The sequence below is a fragment of the Cryptomeria japonica genome, chromosome 6, assembly GCF_030272615.1.
Source record: "Cryptomeria japonica chromosome 6, Sugi_1.0, whole genome shotgun sequence".
Taxonomy (NCBI): domain Eukaryota; kingdom Viridiplantae; phylum Streptophyta; class Pinopsida; order Cupressales; family Cupressaceae; genus Cryptomeria; species Cryptomeria japonica.
The window spans coordinates 472,633,497-472,658,428 of NC_081410.1; the positions used below are offsets into that span (position 1 = coordinate 472,633,497).

General features: G+C 34.5%; 1 protein-coding gene across 2 annotated transcripts in view; it reads right to left on the minus strand.

The window, feature by feature from the left end:
• The window catches only part of LOC131051052 (wax ester synthase/diacylglycerol acyltransferase 11), a 104,374-nt gene that overhangs the window by 26,229 nt on the left and 53,213 nt on the right, over window positions 1-24,932 (minus strand). Inside the window, exons 3-4 of one of the 2 annotated variants that reach the window (XM_057985397.2) lie at window positions 19,915-20,511; window positions 19,676-19,748 (exon numbers count right to left, since the gene is read on the minus strand). In XM_057985397.2, coding sequence (XP_057841380.2) covers window positions 19,676-19,748; window positions 19,915-20,511 — 670 coding nt within the window. The remainder of the gene's footprint in view (window positions 1-19,675; window positions 19,749-19,914; window positions 20,512-24,932) is intronic. The other variant, XM_057985398.2, reaches the window with a different exon arrangement.

Consider the following 24,932-nt stretch of genomic DNA (forward strand, 5'->3'; position numbering starts at 1 on the left):
TTCCATGTAACAATTGACAAGTTCTTTGTTTGCAACTTAAGAATAGCATTGAAAACACCTTCTTCAGAGTTTCTGGCCTCTCTAAAAATTTGGTTATTTCTTTCCTTCCATAGGCTCCAAAAAACATATGAGGGTAACTACCACCATAAATGTCTGATCAAAGGGTTGTGAGAAGGGCTTTTCAACTCAATAATTAATTTCTTGATGGCATGTCTTGTTGGAAAAACCTTGGCAATTTGATAGGGTAGCTATTTATGACTATAGAAGAAACCTAGTCACTATTGAGAAGGATGGGAAGAAGTTCACATTGATTTCTTTGAAGGAGAGAGAGAAGAAGGTAAAGAATCTAAATCTTGAGAAACTGATTGTTGAGGTAATACCGGAGGTTGACTTGAGTTTGCAGAAAGATCTGATAGAACCGATGGTAGAGGTTAAACCGAAAGGTTTGAAGAAAGATCTGATAGAACCGGTGGTAGAGGTTATACCGAAAGGTTTGAAGAAAGATCTGATAGAACCAGTTGCAGAGGTTATATTGGAGGGTGACATGAATTTGTAGAAGGATCTGATAGATGAACCTGATGGACAGATGGAACTGGATGAAAGAGAGATTATGGTGACAAACCAGATGAAGTCTTGTGGCAAAAACAAATCAGAGTTGTAGAAGAAAGAAGGCAGTAAATATAGACAATGTGCAGATCTAAAGAAAATGAAGAGAAACAAAGAGAGTCAGAGGTTAGAGAAGTCAATTGAGGCACCGAAGGAGCTAAAGAAGGGGTTGGAAGATAAAGAAGATGTTTGGATAAAAAATGAGCATGAGGTCTTTATTTCGAATCATTTTTGATGTTCATGAGTTGCCTCTCATGGAACATATTTTTCTACCTGGGTTGTCTAATGTAGGAGAATCCCTAGTCAATGAGCAATCTTGCATCAACCGAGAAAATATTTCCTTCAAGTTTTGTTCTTGTCTAGTTCTTTATGTAGATTTTTTGTTCTTACCGGTTGGTACCAGTAGTTTCTTTCTTTTCATGGAAGATCTTATTTTTGGTTTCTAGGTTGGTTCATGTGCTTAATTCCAGAATTTCAGTTTATTTGGGATCTTTTTTGGTTAGTCATCACTTCTGGTTGATTGTTTCTAGGTTCCAGGATAGTTCTTGTGCTTACCGGTTGGTTTTCCTTCATTACTAGCGCGATTGTTGGTGTGTGGATCTATCTTGGGTCTTGTTTGATGTTCTTTGGTGTGTGGCTGACCTTCCTACTGAACCGCACCTCTTGGTTATTGTTTTCCAAAAATATTTCTTTATTTATTAGGGCCGACCTAGTTACACGTTTTATTTTCCTACATTGGTAAATGTAATCTTATGAGGCTGACTCGGATATGTTTTGGTGGGTATAAATATGTTATTATGTAATAATTTGTAGTGGCGGGGGAAGTGGAATTGAGAATAATGATTGAGATTCGCATTTTGTGATCCAGTTGATTCTTAGAGTCCCCATTGGATTGTATCTGGTTGATAGCCTGCATGTAACCGATGAACTACCAGATGTTCTCTAATGATTATATGATGATAGCCGGATGGTTGCCAGAAGTTCTAAAGCAATAATATGATCTGTTTATGTAATCTTATTATGTTTTCTTGTTTCTTTTGTTGTGTTACTCTTGCTGCATAAGACAATTGATTCTTTTTGAGGGTTTGACCGGTTATGGTTTCACTAGATTGACTTATTTTTAATCCCCATTGTTGCCCACGTCTGATTCACTTTCCTCATTAGTAGTTGTATGCACCTAAAAATGGTCTGAGGATAATTAATTAAATATACGGTTATTTAATTAATCCCCCTTCCCAATTAATTGAATTCACAAGCAGTTTGATTAATTTCCCTATTCATCTACTAGTAAATACATCAACATGATTTATTTATATAATTAATTTCATATCCCTTTTGATTAATTAATTTTAAATTAATTAATCTCCTTCATTCTTCTAATACCATAATTAGATAAAATAAATCAAATCTTGATTTGCTGAAATTAATTATCTTTTCCTAATATATCAATTTCTAAATTCAAATGAGCACATGGCTCCTAACTTCTAACCACCCCCTACCCTAACCCATTCTACCTAATCTTGGGTTTAACTAACCCTATCCTATCTCGCACATCCTAACCTCTTTTATCCTAGCCTCTTATGGGTTGGATATTCTCCCCTTGAGACACATGGCACTTTTTCCACATGTCTCCTCCATTGGACACTTGCCCTCTCATGAGCAAGGTTCCTTGACACTTGTCACCATAGAGATGACATGTGTCCATTCCTCCAATCTCTTCTCCAACTTCCCCATCTTAGCCCTTGATATCTTCAGATCAAATGTGGACCGTTGATTCCTACCACCTCATCTTTGGCCTTAGAATTCCTATAAATATCCCTCATTTTGGAGCAATAAAGATCCCTTGCATCCTAGATTTTAGCATCATTACTATAGGAATTTTTATCTCAATCATCTAGGCTAATTAGCATTTTAAATTAATCATGCATACAATCATGCTTCTCATATCAGTTTAGATTAATCTAGCTTAAAATTTCCTTGATCTTGCATTCATTTAGTTTTCATTCATATAGATTAAATCCTTTGTCTTGGTGTAGTCTAGTCACTGGTATTGCTTCGATAAATCTGAGAGCAAATCTATACTCGCATCTTTTAGGAGGCAAAAGGTCGATTTGTTATGGTTTTTACATTTATTGATTTTGATCAAATAACCATGCATGCAATGATTTATTGAGTGTTTGTGTTTCAGATACAGATTCCAAATTTCACACACAAATTAATTGGCGCCCACCATGGGGCCGAAACCTCAATTTTTCGGCCTCGCAAATCATATATTCTATCTTTTGTCATATGGGTAGGTGAGAATTCGCATATGGTTAGGTAAGAAAATTCGTATGATTTTTTGCTTTCTCACATGAAAAATAGAGTACTTTAAGGGGTTTTTTTATTTGATTTTTCTTGCACCAATGATAACCCTAATCTGTTTTTTGTCTATCTAAGTGATTTTTACAGCCTCACAAGTTTTTGCAGAATGTTTCTCCAAGAACATGCCTATATCGCTAAAAAATAATATGATTATTGATTCATTATTATGCAAGTTGCCTAAGGATATTCAAGCAAACTTTGTGTATTCTTAATTGCTTTCTAGGCACCTAAATTGTGATGTGGTAAATAAACAAATCTATTTTTTTGTGTTTGAGAAAAGTCTAAAAGGTAGGAGAGTATGATCTTGTTTGCACAGAAAATCAGAAATCTAGACCTTTGAAGCTTTACTAGTTTGAAACTTGTGCTCTTTTAGCAGGCCTGTCATAGTGGGAAAAATTAATCACCCTCTAAGAACAACCCAAGTGAGTACAACTAGACCCAAGCATTCTGACTCACTATAATAAATAGGCCTCTTTGAGATTAAAGTCTTGGAGGATGGAGTTATTTGAGTTTTCTCTTTGAGATTTCTCATATCAGGCATTTTGTAGGGCCTCATAGTCTCAATAATGCTTGCGTGACTACATATTTCTTGGTACCTTGTCGAGCTATAGGCGTCAATCATGCTTGCATGACTTCAAGGGGTAACTTTGAATGGAAACCCTTACTAAGAACTCTATGATAGAAGCTACTCAGTTCACCTCCAAAAGGGAGATAATCTTTGTGCAAGAGAGATAGTAACTCTCCAAAGATACTTGCCATATCCTGCCCCAATTAGTGTTTGGATTTGGCTAATATGACGTTAAGAATCCATTGTGTGAGACTCGGTGGTTGTATTCTGATTATCTATTTGGTGTGCACCTAAGTTTGCAAGCAAACATTTTCTCTCTCAGCCAACTTCCTTAGGATTAGCGTGTTGTGCTTGAATTAACTTTACATCTTGCGTGTTTGTTGTGTCTTTATCCTTGAGCTATCTAAAACTATCACTTAATAACCTAAAACTGAAACTAGAAAATTTGAATAATCAACTGAAGCATCAAACTTAATGGTCAAAACCCTGTTTCCTACCAAAACTCATTTCTTGTCTGAATCTATTCCATACGAGTCAAGACTTCAATTGCCTAGTTTGTCATATTTCTAGCTGAGAATTGTCGTATGAGCCTCTAGGTATTGTCGTACGAAGTTGCAACTTTCACTATCTTCTTTGAACAACTTTTGAACACTTATAACAACATATTGTACGAGTAACCTAGTTTGTCGGCTGGTTACCTTAGAATTGTCGTATAAGCATCTATGTATTGTCGTACGAGCCTACAACTTTCATTGTCTTCTTTGAACAACTTTTAAACACTTATAACAACATATCGTATGAGTAACCTAGTTTTTCATCTAGTTATCTTTAGTTTGTCATGTGGCCTTAGGAAATTTTGTTAGGATAACTAGTAGAAAACTGAGAGGAGGGTGAATCAGTTGTCAATAGATTATAAAACTTTAAGCACACAAAACCTTTTAATAGAATGCATAAACCAAATACCGGAATAGCAGATATAACAATTAAGCATAAACATAAATCATAGAACAATTATGAACCATCCATAACACATAACACCATGATTTGTACATGGAAAACCCAGTAAAGGGAAAAACCACGGTGAGAAGCCTACCCACAGTCAGATAATACTTTTGTAGCAAGTATTTGATTACAATAAGAGGGGCCTACACATGCAAGAAGGCCAACAACTTAGAGCGCACTGCTCATCAGAAAAGGAGTCTCACTGACTACAAAGAAATCTAAACTACAATCTAGAAAGATGAATGAACTGCAAGAATAGCATCTCATATGCTTGAGTACAATTCTGGTCAAGCTCAATACCAGAGGTCTTAAACCTCTTTTACAAACCCAATTCGATTACCTATGATCAACCAAAACCTCTACATATTATTACAACTTTATTCACATGCAGATAATCCTATAGCCTTAATCCCACGATCTACAAAGAGATCTTACATCATATTTATACCAACCCGGGACCTAAATAATTAGGTCAGCCATCTAAAAGATAATACAATAGACATGTTACATAATCCCACAAACTAATGATAAACCTAGTCGGCCTAAGACTGAATCAACATAAACCAAACAATAAATCCAACCAGTGATGCATCAAGAGCATCAACCAACATGTTACATAAACTGGTCCATAACCTAGATGAATAACACCAGACCCAAAATAGGTCACCATAAGCCAAATGAAACACCACAAACATGATAACCATCAGCATCCTAATAACCTTTTAGAAGCCGCACCAATACCACTTATTGGATTCACCAAAAGATCTTTATCAAAGCGCTATTGGTATAACCCTCACCAATAACCAAAACGCTTACTAGAACATATGATAGCATCCAGATCATCAAATCTTGAACTAATTGAATGTGATATGCATCAAGAACACATGAATAACCAATCCAAACCAATTCCAACAACTAGACTAAAACCAAAGACAAATCTCCATATCAACATGACAATCCAACCACTTTACTAGAAGCCGGTAGACAACAAAAAAACTAGTGTTGACATCAAGGACAAACATCAATGCAACACATAATCAATTCCTCCAAATTTTCAACAATCTCCCCTTTTGGCATTGATGACAATACTAGATGTAAAAAACATCCAAGTGCCAACAAATGGCAAACAAGTATCACCCAATGGAAGACATCCAACAATCTCCCCAAAATGATATGACAATGAAGTTCTAAACCAATGGACCAAACTCCCCCTATGAATAATATCCCTGTTAAGCTATGTTTTTCACATAAATATCTCTCCCCCTTTAACATCAATGCCAAAAATCTGACATAAACCTCTGAACCACACAGCTGACTACTCCCCTTGAGTAGTAGCATCACCACATCAATCCAAAAATGAATAATGTTGGTAATTGATACTCAATTGGTTAGTTTCACTATGTTGTCATTGATGGCAACATGGTATTTTGTTTTGTCTTTATGTTTTGGTTTAGCTGTTTACCGACAGGAACTTCATAGACACTACACTGGCACCAACACCGGAATCGGCGAGATAGAAAGATTTCTTTGGTTATCGGCAATGCAGGCCGACATGGTTTAGAAAAGGTTATCGGTATTGGAGGCCGACATCTCTTGGATCTAGAATTGACAATTGTTTTTGATATTTATGTTATCCAACCAACATGTAATTTAATATTGTATATATCTTTGTAAGCTAACATAAGGTATGATAAATTGTATAGGGTATATAGGTTAGTTTTGATAGATCATTTTGTAATAACAATAATCATCATCTTGTGAATGTGTAATTGTAAGGAGATAATGAAGGAGATGTGAAATATATCAGAGAAATTATGTATGTGAGGATATTTATGTAAGGGATATTTCGGTAAAGGGTTTAGGGTTTCAGACCGGAACAAATAGAGCTTAAACCAGAATGATATTCTGGCATAGAAGATGCTATCTTAGCAGTCCAACACTTCTCTAGATTGTAGTCTGGATTTATATGTATCCAGTGAAGCTCCTTTTGTGATTGAGAAGTGTGCTATAGGGTGTAAGCCTTCCTGCAAGTGCAGGCCCCTTATATTTTGTAATATCTCTTCATATGGCTTGTGGATTGATATTGTGGGTCACAAATCCCACCATGGTTTTTCCTCTTTGAGGTTTTCCACGTATAATTATGTTTTTTATGATTCTCATTTATGTGATTGGCTTATTGGTTGCTTTACTTCTTTGAATTTTGTATGTACCGGTATACCGGTTGGTGTATGCATGATTTAATAAGACAAATTGATCATTCCGGTATAACACCAATTCACACCCCCCCCCCCCCTCCCCCCTCTAAATGTTATTGGATTCCAACAATTGGTATCAAAACCTTGTGCCTCAGAGGAAGTTTAACAGCTTGAGGAAGATCCTGAATCTAGAATCCATGGATATGGGCTTAGAGAAGCAACCTGAGATGATGCTTGAAGATTATGATGCTAAAAGGTTGAAGAACTTAAAGCTACAAGATGAATTGAATTCTGCTAAGGAATTCATTCTTGTCCTACAAGAGAGGTTATCATCTATTCAAGCTAGGAGGAAGGAACTTTTGCAAAGTCAGGATGATGAAGAGAAAGATGCACTTAAGGAACAATGTCATAAATTGAGTCAGGAGAACATGGTTATGAAAAATGAAATGCACGTTATAACTATGAGAATGTCTAAGGAGATTGAGGACCAAAAGAAAAAGGAAGAAAATATTGCTATATCCTTGAAGAACAAATTTGAAGAATGGGGTAGGCTGGTTCATGAGAATGATATGTTGAGAACTGATTTAGTACAATCCCAGAGTAATGAACAAGAGCTTGAGAGAGAAATGGCAATTCTGAGAGGAGATCTAACTATTGCAAGTGAGTATAAAGAAAAATTCAAGATTAGCTCAACACAACTAGATGAGTTATTGAAGAGACAAAGGCAAATTGGAGATTCTAGTGGACTTGGATCTGAGAAAGGACAAAGTTCTGGTACTACTAATGAAGATCAAAACTAGAACACACCAATAAGGCAATTTAATGCTTATAAATTTAATGGTAGATGTTTTGTTTGCAATAGAATTGGTCACATGGCTAGGCAATGTAGGGACAGAACAAATTAGAATCCCGATTCTGCTCTCGGTAAATTTTCTAAATGCAATAAGTATGGTCATAAGACAAAAGATTCCAAAATGAATGTTAAATGCTATGCATGTGGAAATTTTGGACATATGGCTGATCAATGCAAGTCAAGAAATTTCACCAGTTTTAGCAAAGCAATTCAAAGGAACAATGTTACATGTTATGCATGTAATGAGGTTGGACATATTGTTAAATTCTATAGAAGTAGAAATCCACTGGTTGATAATGGAGGATCAAATGAGAAAGGGAAAGAGAAGGTTAGTGAAATCTGGCAAGATCATACTCAAAGATGGGTTAGGAAGACTAAAGAATAATCATCAGATGGAAATGCATCAGTTACTTATCCGGCAGAAGAGGTTGCTCCTGCACCAGCAAGTAGTTAGATGCATCTATTCTGGCTCCAAAATGACAATACAAATTGACTAACACGCGTGTTAGTCATGCATTTTACACCGTCGATTTTGCAATAAAAAGGTTGCAATTGACTAACACATCGCTATCGCAATGTACAAAATGTCCATTTTAGAGCTACAATAGGCACAACCCAGGTAGGTCATCTAGTAACTGAGGCAGATGCCTTAGGGGTAGGCAAAATTCATGAAGATTTTGCATATGTCGCAAGAAGAGGTTCTGGAAGATGTTCCAGACATTGGAGATGATTATCCGACATGGATATGTTCTGTTCAAGATCCGGTATCTTTCACTGGCAGTCATTTATGTCAATGGAAGATTAGGGTTTTTCTCGAAGGTTAAAAGGTCGAATTCACTTCATTATTGATCACCTTGCATTCAGAGTGATTTCAAAGCAACTAAGAGTGATCAAGGCATTTCAGAGAAATCAGATTTCTTCTAGAGTGATTTCACCGGCAATTGGAAGAATTTGTTAAGGGTTTTCACCGAGAGCGATCAAAAGGTATTTATCTTTAAACATGGAAGCAGGATCATCATCTATTCCTATTTTTGTTGCAAACTCGACTGTAGTAGAGGTCAAGGACCACCCCAGACCAATTTTCAAGTGGTATCCACATGTGGCTACCCTGGAAGATTCAGTTGGAGTATTTTCCCTTGTTTCAGAGGGAGTTGTCCATGTTGAATATGTTAGGGCATACATACACTATCACATTGAGGACTTGGGAATATCAAAAATAAAGGGCATGTACATGAGCGAGATGATGGGAAAATCTGGGAAGATCAAACCAGCATACAAGCACATTGAAGACTTAGGGTTTACCACCATTCTGGACATTCTAGAATTCGAAGATGAGATAACTAGGTATGTTTTAAATAGAGTACATGGGGATTTTATTTGGTTAGATAGACCTTACAAGAATACCAAGGAAGTTATCTGGGCAATCAATGGTTTACCATCGATTGGACAACATCCAGACAAGAAGGTTTCGAATGATTTCATGAACAAAATCACCGGCACGACATCTGACAGGAGATATATGAGAGTGAGCACTATTATCAACAAAGACATCAAATTTAGTAGCATCATCGTTGGGTATAAGGTAACTCAGTCAAATCGACTAAATTTTGTCTCCAGTTCTTGCATTCTAGCTGCATACAAAATGATGAGAGTGAATGTGAAATTGGATCAAGTCATCTTGGTTCAATTATACCTCGATGCTTGTGCTAACTTGCAATATCAAAACCCAAGAGAGTAGTGCTCAGATCATCATGGTTCAATTATACTATCAATGTTTGCACTCACTTCCCACATTTTAAAGGCTCGATGATGACAAAAAGCAATAACCAAGTGACTGATCTGATCGCGGTATTGCATTTCATTCGCATTTTTAAATTAGATTGCATTTCATTTTTCATGGGATCACAAAAGCTCATATTTTCCAAGGCCAAATGCTTCAACAAGTGTTATCAATGATCAATCTCTCATATCAATGTCAACTAGGATGATGACCAACATCAACACATCTAAATCTTCCTGCAATGCGATATCAACAAAATGTCAGTTCTTTATCCAATCAATCACTTTGATCAATTGATCTTCTATCTTATTCGCTCACTAGAGATTTCCATAAATCTCTTTGAGCACCCATCAGTAATGTTCATTCATTATGAGGTCACACATCTAGTCTATTCAATCTTGAGTTTACATCATTGACGCTTATCAATCATCAAGTCAATCAAACTCATCCTATCAGATCATCAAATCTTCGAGTTTACATCATTGACCCTCATCGATAATGAGGTCAATCAAACTCTATCAATCATAAAATCAACCAAAGCATAAAAGTAATTAGAGAACGAACATTTGCATCAACCAAAGTTGCATAAATCAAATAAATTTTATCGAGAAATCAATTTCATAAAAATCCAAACAATCCAATTGTCAATTCTCTCAATTGATCTCCCGAGGGAGCATCCTTGCATCGTAACCTATCAATCAATGTCTGAGGCATCATATCAAAATAAAAAACTACATCAAATTGATATTTATCATCCCGAATCAAATCAGTATCATATCGAGATCAAATCTACTTCGAATCATATATCATCAACATCATCAATCGAGTTTTCTTTGAACCAACGCGTGGTCACACATCGCTTCAAAGAGGGGAAAAATGTATACACCTAAAAATGGTATGAAGATAATTAATTAAATATGTAGTTATTTAATTAATCCCCCTTCCCAATTAATTGAATTCACAAACAATTTGATTAATTTCTCTATTCATCTACTAGTAAATAAATCTACATGATTTATTTATATAGTTCATTTGATATCCCTTTTGATTAATTAATTCTAAATTAATTAATTTATCCCCATTAGTTTCATTCTTCTAATCCCATAATTAGTTAAAATAAATCAAATCATGATTTGTTGAAATTAATATCTTTTCCTAATATTTGAATTTCTAAATTCAAATGATCACATGGCTCCTAAATTATAACCACCCCTAACCTAGCCCATTCTATCTAATCTTGGGTTTTACTAACTCTATTCTATCTTGCACATCCTAACCTCTTGTGGGTTGGATATTCTCCCCTTGAGACACATGGCACTTTTGCCACATGTCTCCTCCATTGGACACTTGCCCTCTGATGAGAAAAGTTCCTTGACACTTATCACCACAAAGATAATATGTGTCCCTTCCTCCAACCTCTTCTCCAACTTCCCCAATCTTATCCCTTGATATATTCAGATCAAATCTGGACTGTCGATTCCTGTCACCTCAGCTTTGGCCTTGGAATTCCTATAAATACCCCTCACTTTGGAGCAATAAAGATCCCTTGCATCCTAGATTTTAGCATCATTACTATAGGAATTTTAATCTCAATCATCTAGCATAATTAACATTTTAGATTAATCATGCATAAAATCATGCTTCTCATATCATTTTAGATTAATATAGCTTAAAATTTTCTTAATCTTGCATTCATTTAGTTTGTATTCATATAGATTAAATCCTTTGTCTTGGTGTAGTCTAGTCACTGGTATTGCTTAGATAAATCTGAGAGCAAATCTATACTCACATCTTTTAGGAGGCAATAGGTCAATTTGTTATGGTTTCTACATTTATTGATTTTGATCAACTAACCATGCATGCAATGATTTATTGAGTGTTTGTGTTTCAGATACAGATTCCAAATTTCACACATAGTAGCCTCACTATCTAAGGTGAATAAACTCTTCTTCTTTTGAAAGTTTCTTCTTCTTCGTCTGAAAAACTTTGTACTTTTGTTCTCCATAATTTTCTTCTCATCATCTTTCTTCTCCTCATATGTTCACTTAGCATCAAAATGTCCTATCTCAAGCCACAATTGAAGAATTTAAATGGGAGTTTACCTTTGTATTTTTCTGGTCCTTTCTTGAGCTTCCTGACCAAGTTTGCTTTAGCATTGTCTAAGTCATTTTCTTTAACACTTGTTGCTACTTCCTTTCCTTTCTTGGTTGTGTTGACAGCAACCTCCCTTTTTGATGTTTTAGCACTAACAGTCCTCATTTCATAAGCTGACAGGGAACCAAATAATTCATCCATTGAGAAGGTTTTAAAGTCTTTTTCTTCCTCTATGGAAAATACTTTAGTATCATACTTCGTTGTTAGAGACCTCAACACCTTATCACTATTAATTCATCTAGAAGGTCTTCTCCAAGAATTCTTATTGCATAAACTATTTCATCCCTTTGTAGGTAATCTGCAATTTTTTCTTCATCTTTCATTTTTAGACCTTCAGACTAAGCTTGGAGATGCTGCAATTTGTCTTCCTTCACTTTCACATTTCCTTCATAAATTATTTGTAGCTTTTCCCAATTTTCTTTACAGATGCACAATGTATAACTTTGACAAACTCGGTGTCTAATAATCTACTAAGAATAGCATTCTTGGCTTTGGCATTGTTCTCATATTTCTTCTTAGCATCAAGATCAGTAGGAGGAGTGGCAAGGACAATACAACCACTTTTTATTGACCTCCAAACATCATAACCTAGATATGACAAATATGTTTCCATTCTTGTACTCAAGAAGGCATAGTTTGTACCATCAAACATTGGTACTTTAGCAGAGGAGGGTTCATTCCTAGTCATGGTGTTCACAGACCAAAATCTACCCAAGCTGGAGAAAGCTTATCTAAAAGGGAACCTAGTGCTCTAATACTAATTGAAGAACACAAATAGACCACTGAGAGGGGGGGTGAATTAGTGATAATTTTAAAATTAAGTTTCTAATCAATCAAAGCATTGATAACTAAATCCATGCAGCGAGATCAAAGATACATTCACACATGAAACAAACACATGACACCAAATGTACGAGGAAAACCCACAATGGGGAAAAGCCTCAGTGAGAAATATTGTTAGGGTCTACTGCTCTAATCCAACCTCATAGTAAATAAGTTTAATTACAAATTTTATGGGTACCAAACCAAAGGAGCACCAACCCTTGATTTTAAGAGCACCTACTCTTAATATGAACACCAACCTAGATGATATACAAGACTCAATAACAATTTTAAATACAATTTAAAAGCCTTGTTACAAATGAATTTTGTAACTCACTTGTTAGGGCAGTTGTTCTTGCTCTGATATTCTATTGTGTTGACTCTCTAAGAATCTTCTCTTCTCTTTGACCTTTGCTTCTCAACTTTGTTTTCTACACGTGTCCTATTTCTAAAGATGTATGATCTCTGCTAATGCAATGTTGTCACCTTGTCTCACATGTGCGATTACATTTCACAGTTACAACCCCTAATTTGTATCTTCTTCTCTTCTTTCTCTTTCCTCTTCCCTCACTGGCGTGCAAGTACTCACTCTCTATCTCATACTTCACTCTCCTATCTCTTTGGTCCATTCACACTTTCTTTGTTTCACACTGTACACACTATTCGGTACACACTTAATTTTCTATGCCTTGCACTATCTTTGGTCTACCCGCACTCTCTCAATTTTGGCACACACACCTAACTTCATTGCACTCTTGTATCTTCTTCAATTCCCCTCCCTCATCACTTCAAAAACCCCCTTTTCAGTCAAAAATTTGTGTTCAGGATTTCTCTCCAAAATTGACAACCTAAAACAAAACTACTTGACCTACAATCAAATCTAATCTACTAGCCCTTTGGTAGCCACCCTTCAATGCTTCTCCTTCCAATTTTTATTTCATTTTTGAGAATGGATTACTAAAAGGAGTAATATCCACCTACTCCCGTCATCTCAACTAGCTGTATGATCTTATGGAAGTCTTTTTGGAGCCACTCAAATGCCTGCAATTATTTCTTCATTAAATGCAATTTTCCATGATCGATTCAGATTGGACTGCAAACAACTTATGTTTAGTAAACCCCTTAGTGCACACAAAACTTTGGACTTTGATCATTCTGTATCTCCACGTCAAGTCAACCTTGGTCAGCAGTCCATGTGGTCTACACAACCTTCGACACCCATTTTCCCTCTTACCACATTACTGTAGGTAGCTTGGCGGTTGGTTTGCATTGACCTGTGGGGTGGTGGTAGCACATATGTTCTTACTGCTAAATCACAAAGGGATTAACATTGTGGGGTGAGCCACTTGTGGTATATTAGTAACCGCCAAGACTTCATCAGGTCGTTGAGAATTCAATCCGGTCTTGTCGAACCGCTCATTCATCCCAAAAAGAAAAATGGGCCCCACATGATGCCCAACTAAGATATGTGAACGAGGTGGGCTCCACTATCCACTTCACCCATTTACTACACTACCAAAAGGAGATCGATGGTGAGGAAGAGGTTAGTTGTGGTACTGTGGTAACTATCTACCACTTAACACACTACCACAAAATGTTTGGAAGTCACCATGAGCCAACTGGACGGATGGCGGTAACCACACTACCGCAAGCAATCCAACAGGGAAGGACTTACCACTTGTGGTATAATGGTAACACTAATCACTCACTGCACTACTGGAATGGTCTTGGTAGGAAGGAGCTCATGTCTAGCAAGGTTGTGGTAACCAACTCCAACACACCGTGCAACCACAAAGGATATGGAAGAGGGGTCAATTTGCATGCGGGGTAGCAATAAATGTCTGCTTACCCATTTTCACTAGTCGTGCATTGGCCAACAATGAAACCAACTCAAGCTATCACTTTTGAAACATTAACCGGATCAATCTACATCTAAATATTGTTGACAACAATTACAATATCATGCTAACATTGGTAAATCTGATTAGTATTCTTAGCCCCATTTCTAATAAAATTATAGCTAGATTTATTGGATTTACCCCCTTATTTTTGTAAGGAAACTTGTAGCCAACTTTATGACAATTTCCACATAACCTGATTTAAATTTCAACCAAATAATCACATAGTATCCACATACAAAGAATAGAAAACATACCCATGAAAATGTGACATGAGATATATCCTAAGAAAACCCTCATGAGGGAAAAAAACAAGCCTCCAAAAGCATCATCCACCATGTATTATCAACAATGCGTACATTACAATACAACTATGGAAAGCCTTCAAAAACCTAGCCATAACCAAGCACTCCATGTGACAAAGCATGAATCCACACATCCCATGACATGCTTCTTCCTTCACAAATGCTAACCTCACTAATAAACCAACCCAAACAAATACCTGAGTATGGTTTCTTTTATAAATATAAGCTCCCACAAAACCATCAAGTGGTATTACATCAAAACCATGTGACAATAAAATATAATATTTTTCCTACCTACCCTTGACCCACATTAAATATTGGGTTCTTCGTCATAATTACATTCCCTAATATTAAATAAAGACAATATAATAATACCAATGTGTCAATACAACTCATCAAGTGGTTACAAGAATATTCCAAGGGAATCTCTATATGTTGCATGTCCATCTAGGTGCTCCTAGGTGCAACAATGCAATTTGATATTACAATATAATTTTATGTCCACCTCACACAATAATAAATAATACAACAATGAAATTTTTTTATGTAAGGTGTACAACATCATTTTCCCAACACTTTTTATGTATGGTTAATCTGGTTAGTTAGTGGTTTTATTTGTTGAAACCCTAATTTCAATTTTACACCATTACATAGGTGTCATGTGTAATCCATTTTCCTCTTGCACTCTACACTTGGAGGCAAGTTTCATCCATGCTATCCTATCTACCTCATCCTTTAGTATCCCTCATCCTCCATTATTCGGACCATCCTTCATTATCCCTCATTGACCCTATCTATCTCCATACTCCCTTTTCTACCTTTGACCTTGACAAGGTTAAGGATCTCCATATACATCATACATCCTTTTTTTCTTCACCTTATCCACACCCTTCAATCTATATCCATTATCCTATCCATTTATTGCTTACATCATCCATTACCACCTATGATCTTGCTTATCCCATCTCCATATTATCCACCCCTTGATCTTGATCAAACTAAGGATATAAAATTCAAAACAAGTTTTCAGAAAACCTCTTGACATGTCCATTCCTATCAACCCCATGCTATCCAAAGAACCATTACATCACCTTACATTGCCATATCCAATCCCTTAGGTTTGATAATCATGTTATCCCATCGTGAGATAGTTCTTGAAAACCAAATCAGCTTTAATTCCCTGATAAGTTGTCTCAATCCTTCACTTATTCATATCCCTCCCATCAACCCATTCATCCACTTATAATGCCTTATGCCTTGCAAGACAATAGGGAGAAAATAAATAAATCTTTCTTGAGAATAAATCTTGATATTCTTCTTATGCCTCTAACAATGATTTGAAAAACTTTTTAGAATCCAAAAAAAATTAAACTTTTAAAGTCCAAAAATAAATAAATAAATATTAAAAAATCTAAAATCTATAATAAATTGTCTCTTGCTAATTTTTAAGACATCAATACTTTGAACAAACACTTGAGAAAAATAGTGATCTTAACAAATCATGGATCAACGAACAAACTACCAAGCTAGTCTACAACCTTATCAACCAACTACCTATTAGTTTTAGCATCTTTATCAAACAAAAAGGCCTCTATAGATACATCATGCCTAGGATAGGCACCTTATCAAATATCGTGTCCTACATATATATCTTTCCTACAGTGGACATCCTCTCATGTCCTATGGATACATCTTTCCTACAATGGCCATCTTATCAAATATCATTTTAGTAAGAACACTTAACTTGGCAAGAAGATCTAAATGGTTTCTAACTTGTTTGGTCTAGTGAGTCAGATTATCTTTTCTTTGATTTATCTTGTATCATATTCCTATACTATTCAAAGTTATCTACAAATTATTAGAGTGCTTGGGATGGATCATAGTTTCTTATCATTTGATCATTGTTTGTTGTTTTCATTATCACTCCTTGCAAATGGTAAGCGAGTTATCTAGATGCTTGCATCCGCTCACCATAATAAGCTCAATGATGATATAGCACAAGAGTTGATCACTCTCATTCATATCTCATCTCTCATATCCACTCTCACCCATAACCACTTCTATTTCCATTGATTTACCATATCCCCCTTCATCACCTCTATCTCATCCTCTTCTAGCCTTATCCCCTATCTTTCCTTTTGAGAGTACACATGGTGTTCTCCTAACCCATATGTCCTCTCGAGGGGGCATCATCCTAATTCATCATCCTTCCCATGACTAGGGCATAATCCTAACTCATCATCCTTCCCATGATTGGGGCATCACCCTAACTCATCATCCTTCTCATGACTAGGGCATCGTTATTCTAGTCCTTATCCCTATTATAGCCACTTTTTAAAATCTTCTTTGAAACAACATGATAAATTGCATTGTCTCAAAGAGGGGCAAAATGTAGACACCTAAAATTGTCTTAGTCTAATAAAATAAATATTTTTATCTATCTAATTATCCTCTTTCTTCTATTAATTATATAATTTTTTATTTGTTTAATTAATTCACTTATCCTTTTCTAACTTAAATGATAATTTTTTATTTATTTAAAAAAAAAATTCTCAAATTAAATAAATATTTAATTTATGTGGCCCCTATTTTTATTAATTAAATAATTTATTTCATTTATTTAATTAATTCATTTACTTTTTTCCCCCATTTATCTTAACCACTCCCTTTATTTTATTATTTCCTCTACTTTCCCTTCAATCCTAGCTAACCATTTTTCTTCCCACCTCTTAATCCTATCCCTTTGTTTTTAGGATGTTCTCTATAAATGAGACTTCCTCTCATCTCTTTTCCATATATCAAGTGTTCAAGCATACATACATTCTATCAAAATCATAGCCTACATTACAATCAAGTATACATCATCACAACCACATCCTTTCAACATTGAGCTCTTGTGCGAGCATAAATTCTGAGAGCAACATATCAATAGCAAGATCAATGGAGATAACAGATTAACAAAGATCAAACCCATTGAATGTGTGAATGGTATCATTTGATTTATTTCATGATTTTGCATATTTTATGGTTCTTCATTGATGTTGTGTTGGATTTCATTGTAGATCTAGATTTTTGGTGGTTGAATCTTCTTAGGATTTACTATATTGAGAAGTTCAAATTTGACATAAACAATACCACTTTAGCCTAATTTTAAGGTTTTTCATAAAAAAGAAAGGCATATAAATCCTACTCTTGACTCTAAGATACAAAAAGAATTGATGAAATTAAAATAAGGGGGTATTATAAAAACATTGGCATTTAGAATGGGTGTCAAAACTAGTTTTGGTTAAGATTAAAAATGGGGAAATCAAGTTATGTGTTGACTTTAAAAACTTGAATGCCAAACCCCTTACACACATCTACCCTCTCCCAAGAAAAGATCGTCTACTACAAAAGGTGATCAAGTCAAAATTGATGTTAATGATGGAAGGCTTCTTCCAATACAACTAGGTCATGGACAAGGAGTCTAGGTAGAATAAAATAACTTTAACAACTCTTTGTGATGCATACATATATGCAAGAATTCTATTTGGACTAGAAAATGTTGATTCGACATTCGAAAGGGATATGGATGTAGCATTTGAAAAGGTGATAGATGATATCATGGTTATTTTCCAAAATGAGTTGTCTAATTATTTTAAGGAAAAATGGACCATTGCAAATATTTAGAGAGGGATCTCCTTGAATATCAAAAATGTGTTAAATTAGAGTTGAAGAAGGAAAGCGATTAGGACATATTGTGTCCAAATATGGAAAAAGAATTGATTCAAAAATATTTAAGGAAATAGAACTCATCCCTATTCCAAATAAATGTGATTTTTGTGTAGTTTTTTTTCAAGTAGATCAATTTCCTAAAGATGCTCATACCTAACTTTGCTAAAAATACCAAACCTATCTTTGAAATGTTAGAAATGGGAAAAACAATTGCATTGATAATATAATATAGTAAACTATTTATGTAAATAAAAAATACATAAAAATATTTTTATTCTATTAAGCCCAAATTACAAAAAAACCGAAAAGCTAAAGAGATCAAGAAAATTTATTAAAAAAAAGACTTACCTTGAAGCTCTAGAGGTAAATAAAAAAGATGATAAACATGCACCTATTTTCTCTCTTCTAGAGAGTGATTCTTGGTACAAAGATATATGATTCTTTGTACAAAGATATTATTTAATACTTAATTAATATGAACTACTCAAATTAATAAACACTACCAAAAATCCCAGAGGCATATATTTAATGTCCAAAGATCCAAGTGGACCACCATTACTCAAATATTAAATCCTTACGGCTAGTTTTTTGTGGCCTGCATTATTCAAGGAATGTAATGCCTCTCAAAGATTTATTCCTATTTTCCCATTGCCTATATAAAATCCATTCCTTACATTAGGGATTTGACTTATAGATTAGATATAGATTTGATTAATTTTTTGTTGACCAATGTGAGAAATAAGTAGATAATTTAGGTGCTTTAAATCACATAAATTTATGAAATTGTGCATAGATTATGACAATAGGCTTAGTTTTTCTATCTCTAAAGTCAATGGATAGATTGAGTCTAGAAACAAAAGTCTTATATAGATAATAAAGAGGGAATTGATCTTAAATAAGAAAATATGGGACATGAATTTAATTGAAATTGTATATTGGACATGTGAAAATTATAATAGTTTGTGTCAATCTATAGACTAACTATTATAGGATATTGATGATACTAAAGCTATTCCATTTCATCACAGAGTATTAGAGTTGGTTGAGCTAAAATAAAATAGAAGGGTTGTAGATGAGAAATATTTATTGAATGAATGAATGGGAAAGAATATTTTTTATGAAAAAAACTTTTAAAGAGGTTTTTAAGAAGGATATATTTGGTCATTATGTCTTTATGCATACAATAAATAAAATTCTTTCAAATAAAGTAAAAATTAAAATAAATAAATAAAATAGCTCCAAATTAATATCTCTTGACATGTTTAAGATAAATGTATTTAAAATATCTATACTATTTTTAATTTAATCAAATTATAAATACATAACACTACTTTCATATTTCTAATACTTAAAATACTATTACTTTGCAATCAAACTTTAAGCAAAGAAAGAGGGGCTTTATGAATCATCGTACCAGTGGAAAGAGAAATTTGCACATAGCGTTGAAATCCAGAGAAAATTATTCCACACATCACATCATTCACTGTCTATATACAAATTCAAAATACAAAGTGTAAGAACTTTGTATAGAGATCTAATAACTTAAAATATAATGTAATCAATTTTCTCTTAAAAAATGCGTAGAAAATAATTTGGGTGAAAATTTTGAATACTTTTTGAGATACTTTTCAAATAAAATATATAAAATCATACCCCTCCAATTCTATTTCTTATTTGCTTCAAATCCCGCAAGGAGAAATCAATATGAGAAACAGATATGGGTAAAAATTCCACTCCAGGAGGTCCTCTCATTGGTAGCTTACTATCTTCCATCCATCCCATCACTCTCAATAAGCAATGTATAACATCAAGCATTGTGTACCACAACACCAACACCATACACCAAAGCATTTGAAAATGTTTCAAAATAAACCAGTTTTGGGTACCTTGTAATTTCTTTTCCATAAGGACATTAAGCTTTCTAGGTTGAGGAAATGTGGGGGATAGAGTAGGGTTGTCAGCTCTGGTCACAAAGGAAAATAATGTAGACATCAAAGAAATGCCATCTCCAACTGCATGGTGAACTCTAATTATCCAGGTGGCTTCTGCTTGACTTGTTTTGTAGGTAAGTAAATGGAATTCCCACAGAGGAATGGAGTAATTGAAGGGTCTTAGATGTAAGTTGCAAACATAATCATTCACCAATGAATCATAGCACTCTAGTCCAAGTGGAAACTTTGGAATAAATATATGATCATCCACCTTCACTTTTGTTTTCTTCCACATCATTGCTCCCTTCTCATTCTCTTCCTATAAACAAAAAAAGATTATTTATCAATACATTACAAATTAGAGAAACAAGTATATTTTTTAATTAAATAAATGAGAAGAGTCCTAACATTTTGCTGAAACTTTTAAAAGATGAGAAAAAACAAGTCCAAACTAACTAGAAACAACAAATAGAAAAGATGTTTTTGTAAGGGTTCCAACCCCTTAAACAAACCAACTAAAAACACAACCAACCAAACATGCATTATATAAAGATATATATTTATATAAATAGCCCATATTTTGATAATCTTTAAAATATTTTTGTAAAAATACTATATAATATATATATATATTTTTAAAAGATATTAAAATTATGAAAAAATATAAATTTTTCAATTATAATGGTAAAATAAAAGATAGATTTTTTAATGGTTTAAGAAATCATATTTGTAATATACCATATTAAAATTTTAAAGACAAGTCACTAAATTTTGAAAATGATCAAATGACTTAAAAACTATAATTTATAACAAAGTTTAAAAAAATTTGTATTATCTATCACAAACTTGAATTTTATTATGGAGTGTACAGAGCTTCATTATCATTTCTATGTTATTTTTTGTTATGTTTTGATAATCAAAATAATTATATTTCTTTATAAATTTATATTTATGACAACTATAAATTCAATTATTATATTATATCATTAAAAATAAAAATTAGTCTTAAAAGAAAAAATAATCAATCTTAAATATGTTTTCTTACTATATCACATTTTTATTTTTTATTCTTTTTAATTCATACAAAAGAATATTGTATATTTAGCTAATAGGATATTATTGTGGGGGAACCTCACCAAATATGTGTGATGTCTCAAGTTGATAATTTTTTTCAATCGTCATGTAATACTTTTTGGTTTGTTTGGAGACTTCCTTACACTGCTCCATACCCATTGAAAAGGCATCAAGTATTGTTTCCATACTGTTGGCTTCTAGCATTTTCTACTCCACTTGTGAAATCAAGCGGAAAGACAAGAAAATTAGTAGATGAGTGTCATGTGTGGACCTTCCCTACTCGAGAAACCAAACTTATAGCTCCCCTGGTGAACCACTTGGATCACAGAGAACTCTCTGTGTGTGCAGAGAAGCTACATATGCTCTTACAAAATTTGAGTGAGAAAAAAATTGTTGGCATATGGAATGATGTAACTCAATCGTAGAGGCCAACTTATATTTTTGTCAAGAAGACGACAAAATTTTGATTGATACTATGATTATTTTAGCTAGCATTTATCACTCTTGGGTTTCATTTAGTGAGTATGTGGGAAAAAATTGATTGACCTTAGGTTTCTTTTAGCTACTAATTAACAATATTAGCGTTTTATGAAAGGTATAGGGCACAACACTTTTAATAAAATTATTGTTTGAAGGCAAACTTAGAAGCGAATTTTTTATTTAAGGCTTAATTGGAAAATATTTTTCTTAAATTTGAGATAATTTGGTATCTTGTAAGGTTGAAATAATGGGAGCAAGCATTATGGATGAAGATATTGTCATATGATGAGCCGACATGTTGATATGATGATAATGTATGTTTTCATTGATGTCAATAAGTGTAAGTGAATCGGTATGCAGATTGGAAGAAGTTGGTGAACTGGTATGAAGAAATGCAGTGAACTGGTGTCGGGGTTTCACTGAGTGTGACTACCGATTGGTAGTCTCAGCTCTAGGGTTTCCGGTTTGGAAATATTGCTTGTGCAATGCAACCAATGACATTATGTGTTAAGTTAGCTAAGAGATGAAGATTAGATCGTGATGCCACATCATCTTTGTGCACGTGAAGGATTTCCTTGAGGATCTTGCATGAGAAGATCGACTGCATTAAATGTCTACCTCAAGAATGAACATTCTTCTTAGTGGTATGAGAAGAAACCGTGATGAGTTACTGATTTCTATATACGGTGAAGAATGGATTATGTATATTGTCTTGTAATCTACTTGAAATTGTATTGCTCTATGCAAAGTGTTTGGATGATCAGGATTGGACCGCTTGTATTGTAAACCTAAAATGCTTAGGGTTTAGGGTTTATTCTACCAACCTAATTGTTGTCTATAAGGTCGATGATGTTTGTTATTGCAAGTTGTTGGCAAATGTTGTGTGTGTATCCGAGTGATGAGATACTTGCCAAACCAGTAAGAGAAAATTGCAGAGTGTGATTGCAGAAGTAGAGGAACTGAAAAGGATCTACCTTAGCATATAGTGTTGTTATCAGATGAAAGCTTTACCTATTGTCCTCTAACCATTTCAATAGAAGGAAAATCCCTTTGTTGGGTAGCTTTAACAGGCTTACTATAAATCCTCTAACTAGGTGACTCAAGTTCATTGAGTTCTTCAAATCCTCTAGCAAGGTAACCTTTAACAAGGTTTCAACCTTTAACAGGGTATATAGCCATCCCTTAATCGGGTGATCTTTATCAGGATCGATTCCTAGCAAAACCTTATTGTAAATTCTTTAACCGGACTAGGCTCCTAACAGAGTGAGCTTCAAAAGAGTTCAAAAACAAGCTTGTGGGTATTCATCCCCACTAAGGTTTTTTCCCATTTGGGTTTCCACGTGAAAAATCTATGTGTCATGTGTTGTGCATTTTTCATGTGATGATTAAGTGTTCCTTGTTTAAGTGCTCATGCATGTAGAGCTAATGGTTATGGTATTGGTGACACACCACATGCATATGTTTATGGGTAAATTTGTTATCAAGTATTAAATGTATTTGAAGTGTTCATACTTACCGGTCTATCTTGTCTAAAGTCTTGCTGTGTTTAACCGGTATTGTCATGGTTAAGTTTAGTGATGAAGACAACCGTTAGTGTTGTTTTAGCTTGATAAAGATTGTCAGAAAGTCTTTGACTATACTGATTCACCCCCCCCCCCCCTCTCAATACTAGTTAGGGTATTTGTTGTTCATCATTATTCATCAATTGGTATCAAAGCAACTCTAGGTCCTCGGTGATATAAGCTTAACCGCTTGAGGTAAAAGATCCTGCCATAATGATGAAGAGGGAAGGTCCTAAGTTCAATAGAGATAACTTCAAAATATGGAAGGACAGAATGAAGATCTATATCAAGAGTTTGGGTGCTCAACACTGGAGCTATGTTGAAAATATCTATGTAATTCCCACTAGCACTTTAACTGATGATTAGAAAAGAGAGATTCAAGAAAATGGGCAAGTCATGGAAGCCCTTTTTAACAGTCTACCTGATATTGAGTTCATTGATGTACAAGATAAGGACACTCCTGCAGATGTATGGGACACATTGGAAACTATTTATGGCAGTGATGAACATGTAAATCAAGCTAAGGAAGAGAGCCTTAGAGGAATATTCGAAGACATGAGGATGGTTGAAGGTGAGACCATTCCGCAATATGGCATAAGAATCAAGACTATTGTTGGAGATATCAAGATCACTGGTGGAATAATTGATGATGCCACCATTGTCAGTAAATTCTTGAGATCATTGTTACTAGTCTATGCAATCAGAGTTGCTGCTATTCAGGAACTAAGGTAGATGACAAAACCAAGGTATCCTTAGACTCTATCATTGCAAAGTTAACTTCATATGAGTTGAATAGCTATGATGGAAGTGTTTAGAAGACTGAGTCGGCTTTTAGAGCATCTATTGCACCAACCAGAAAAGGAAAAGAAGCAAGTACCAGTTATGAATCCATGCAAAGCAAAGGTATGGATGATGAATAAATTCTAATGAAGTTTGAAGCTCTTCTTGCCAAGAGACTTCCAAAAGGTACTGGAAAATATAGAGGTAAGCTTCATTTAAAATGTTTTTGCTATAATAAGATAGGACATATAGCTGTTAACTGTCCTAACAATGAGAATAACGATAAACCAGAGAGGTTTAGAAAGTATAAAGGAGTAAATAGAAGAAATTGTCTTGTTGCAGTGGATGAAGGTGTTACTGATGAAGAATCTGAGGATGAAGAAAATGAAGACATAGTATTTGTAGTTGTAAAGGAAGAAGTGTCTGACAATATAGCACTTGTCTCTCACATTGACAACTCTAATGAATGCATAATTGATAGTGGTTGTTCTCACCACATGATTGGTGATAGGAGAAAGTTTATGTCTCTAGAAGAATATGATGGAGGTGTTGTCAGATTTGGCAATGATGCACCATGTTTGGTGAAAGGTAAAGGATCCATCTCACTGAATGGAAAAATAAATGCAGATGATGTCTACTGGGTAGAAGGTCTTAAGCATAACCTATTGAGTGTTGCTTAGCTAAATGATAAAGGACTCATTCTTGAGTTCAAAGGTGGAGTCTGCAGTATAAATGGTAAAAGTGGTGAACTTATTGCCACTGGTAAGCAAACCAGAGGTAAGTTGTTTCAGTTGAATGCCAACATAAGTTGGTGTCTCTTGGCAAAGATTGATGACAGTTGGAT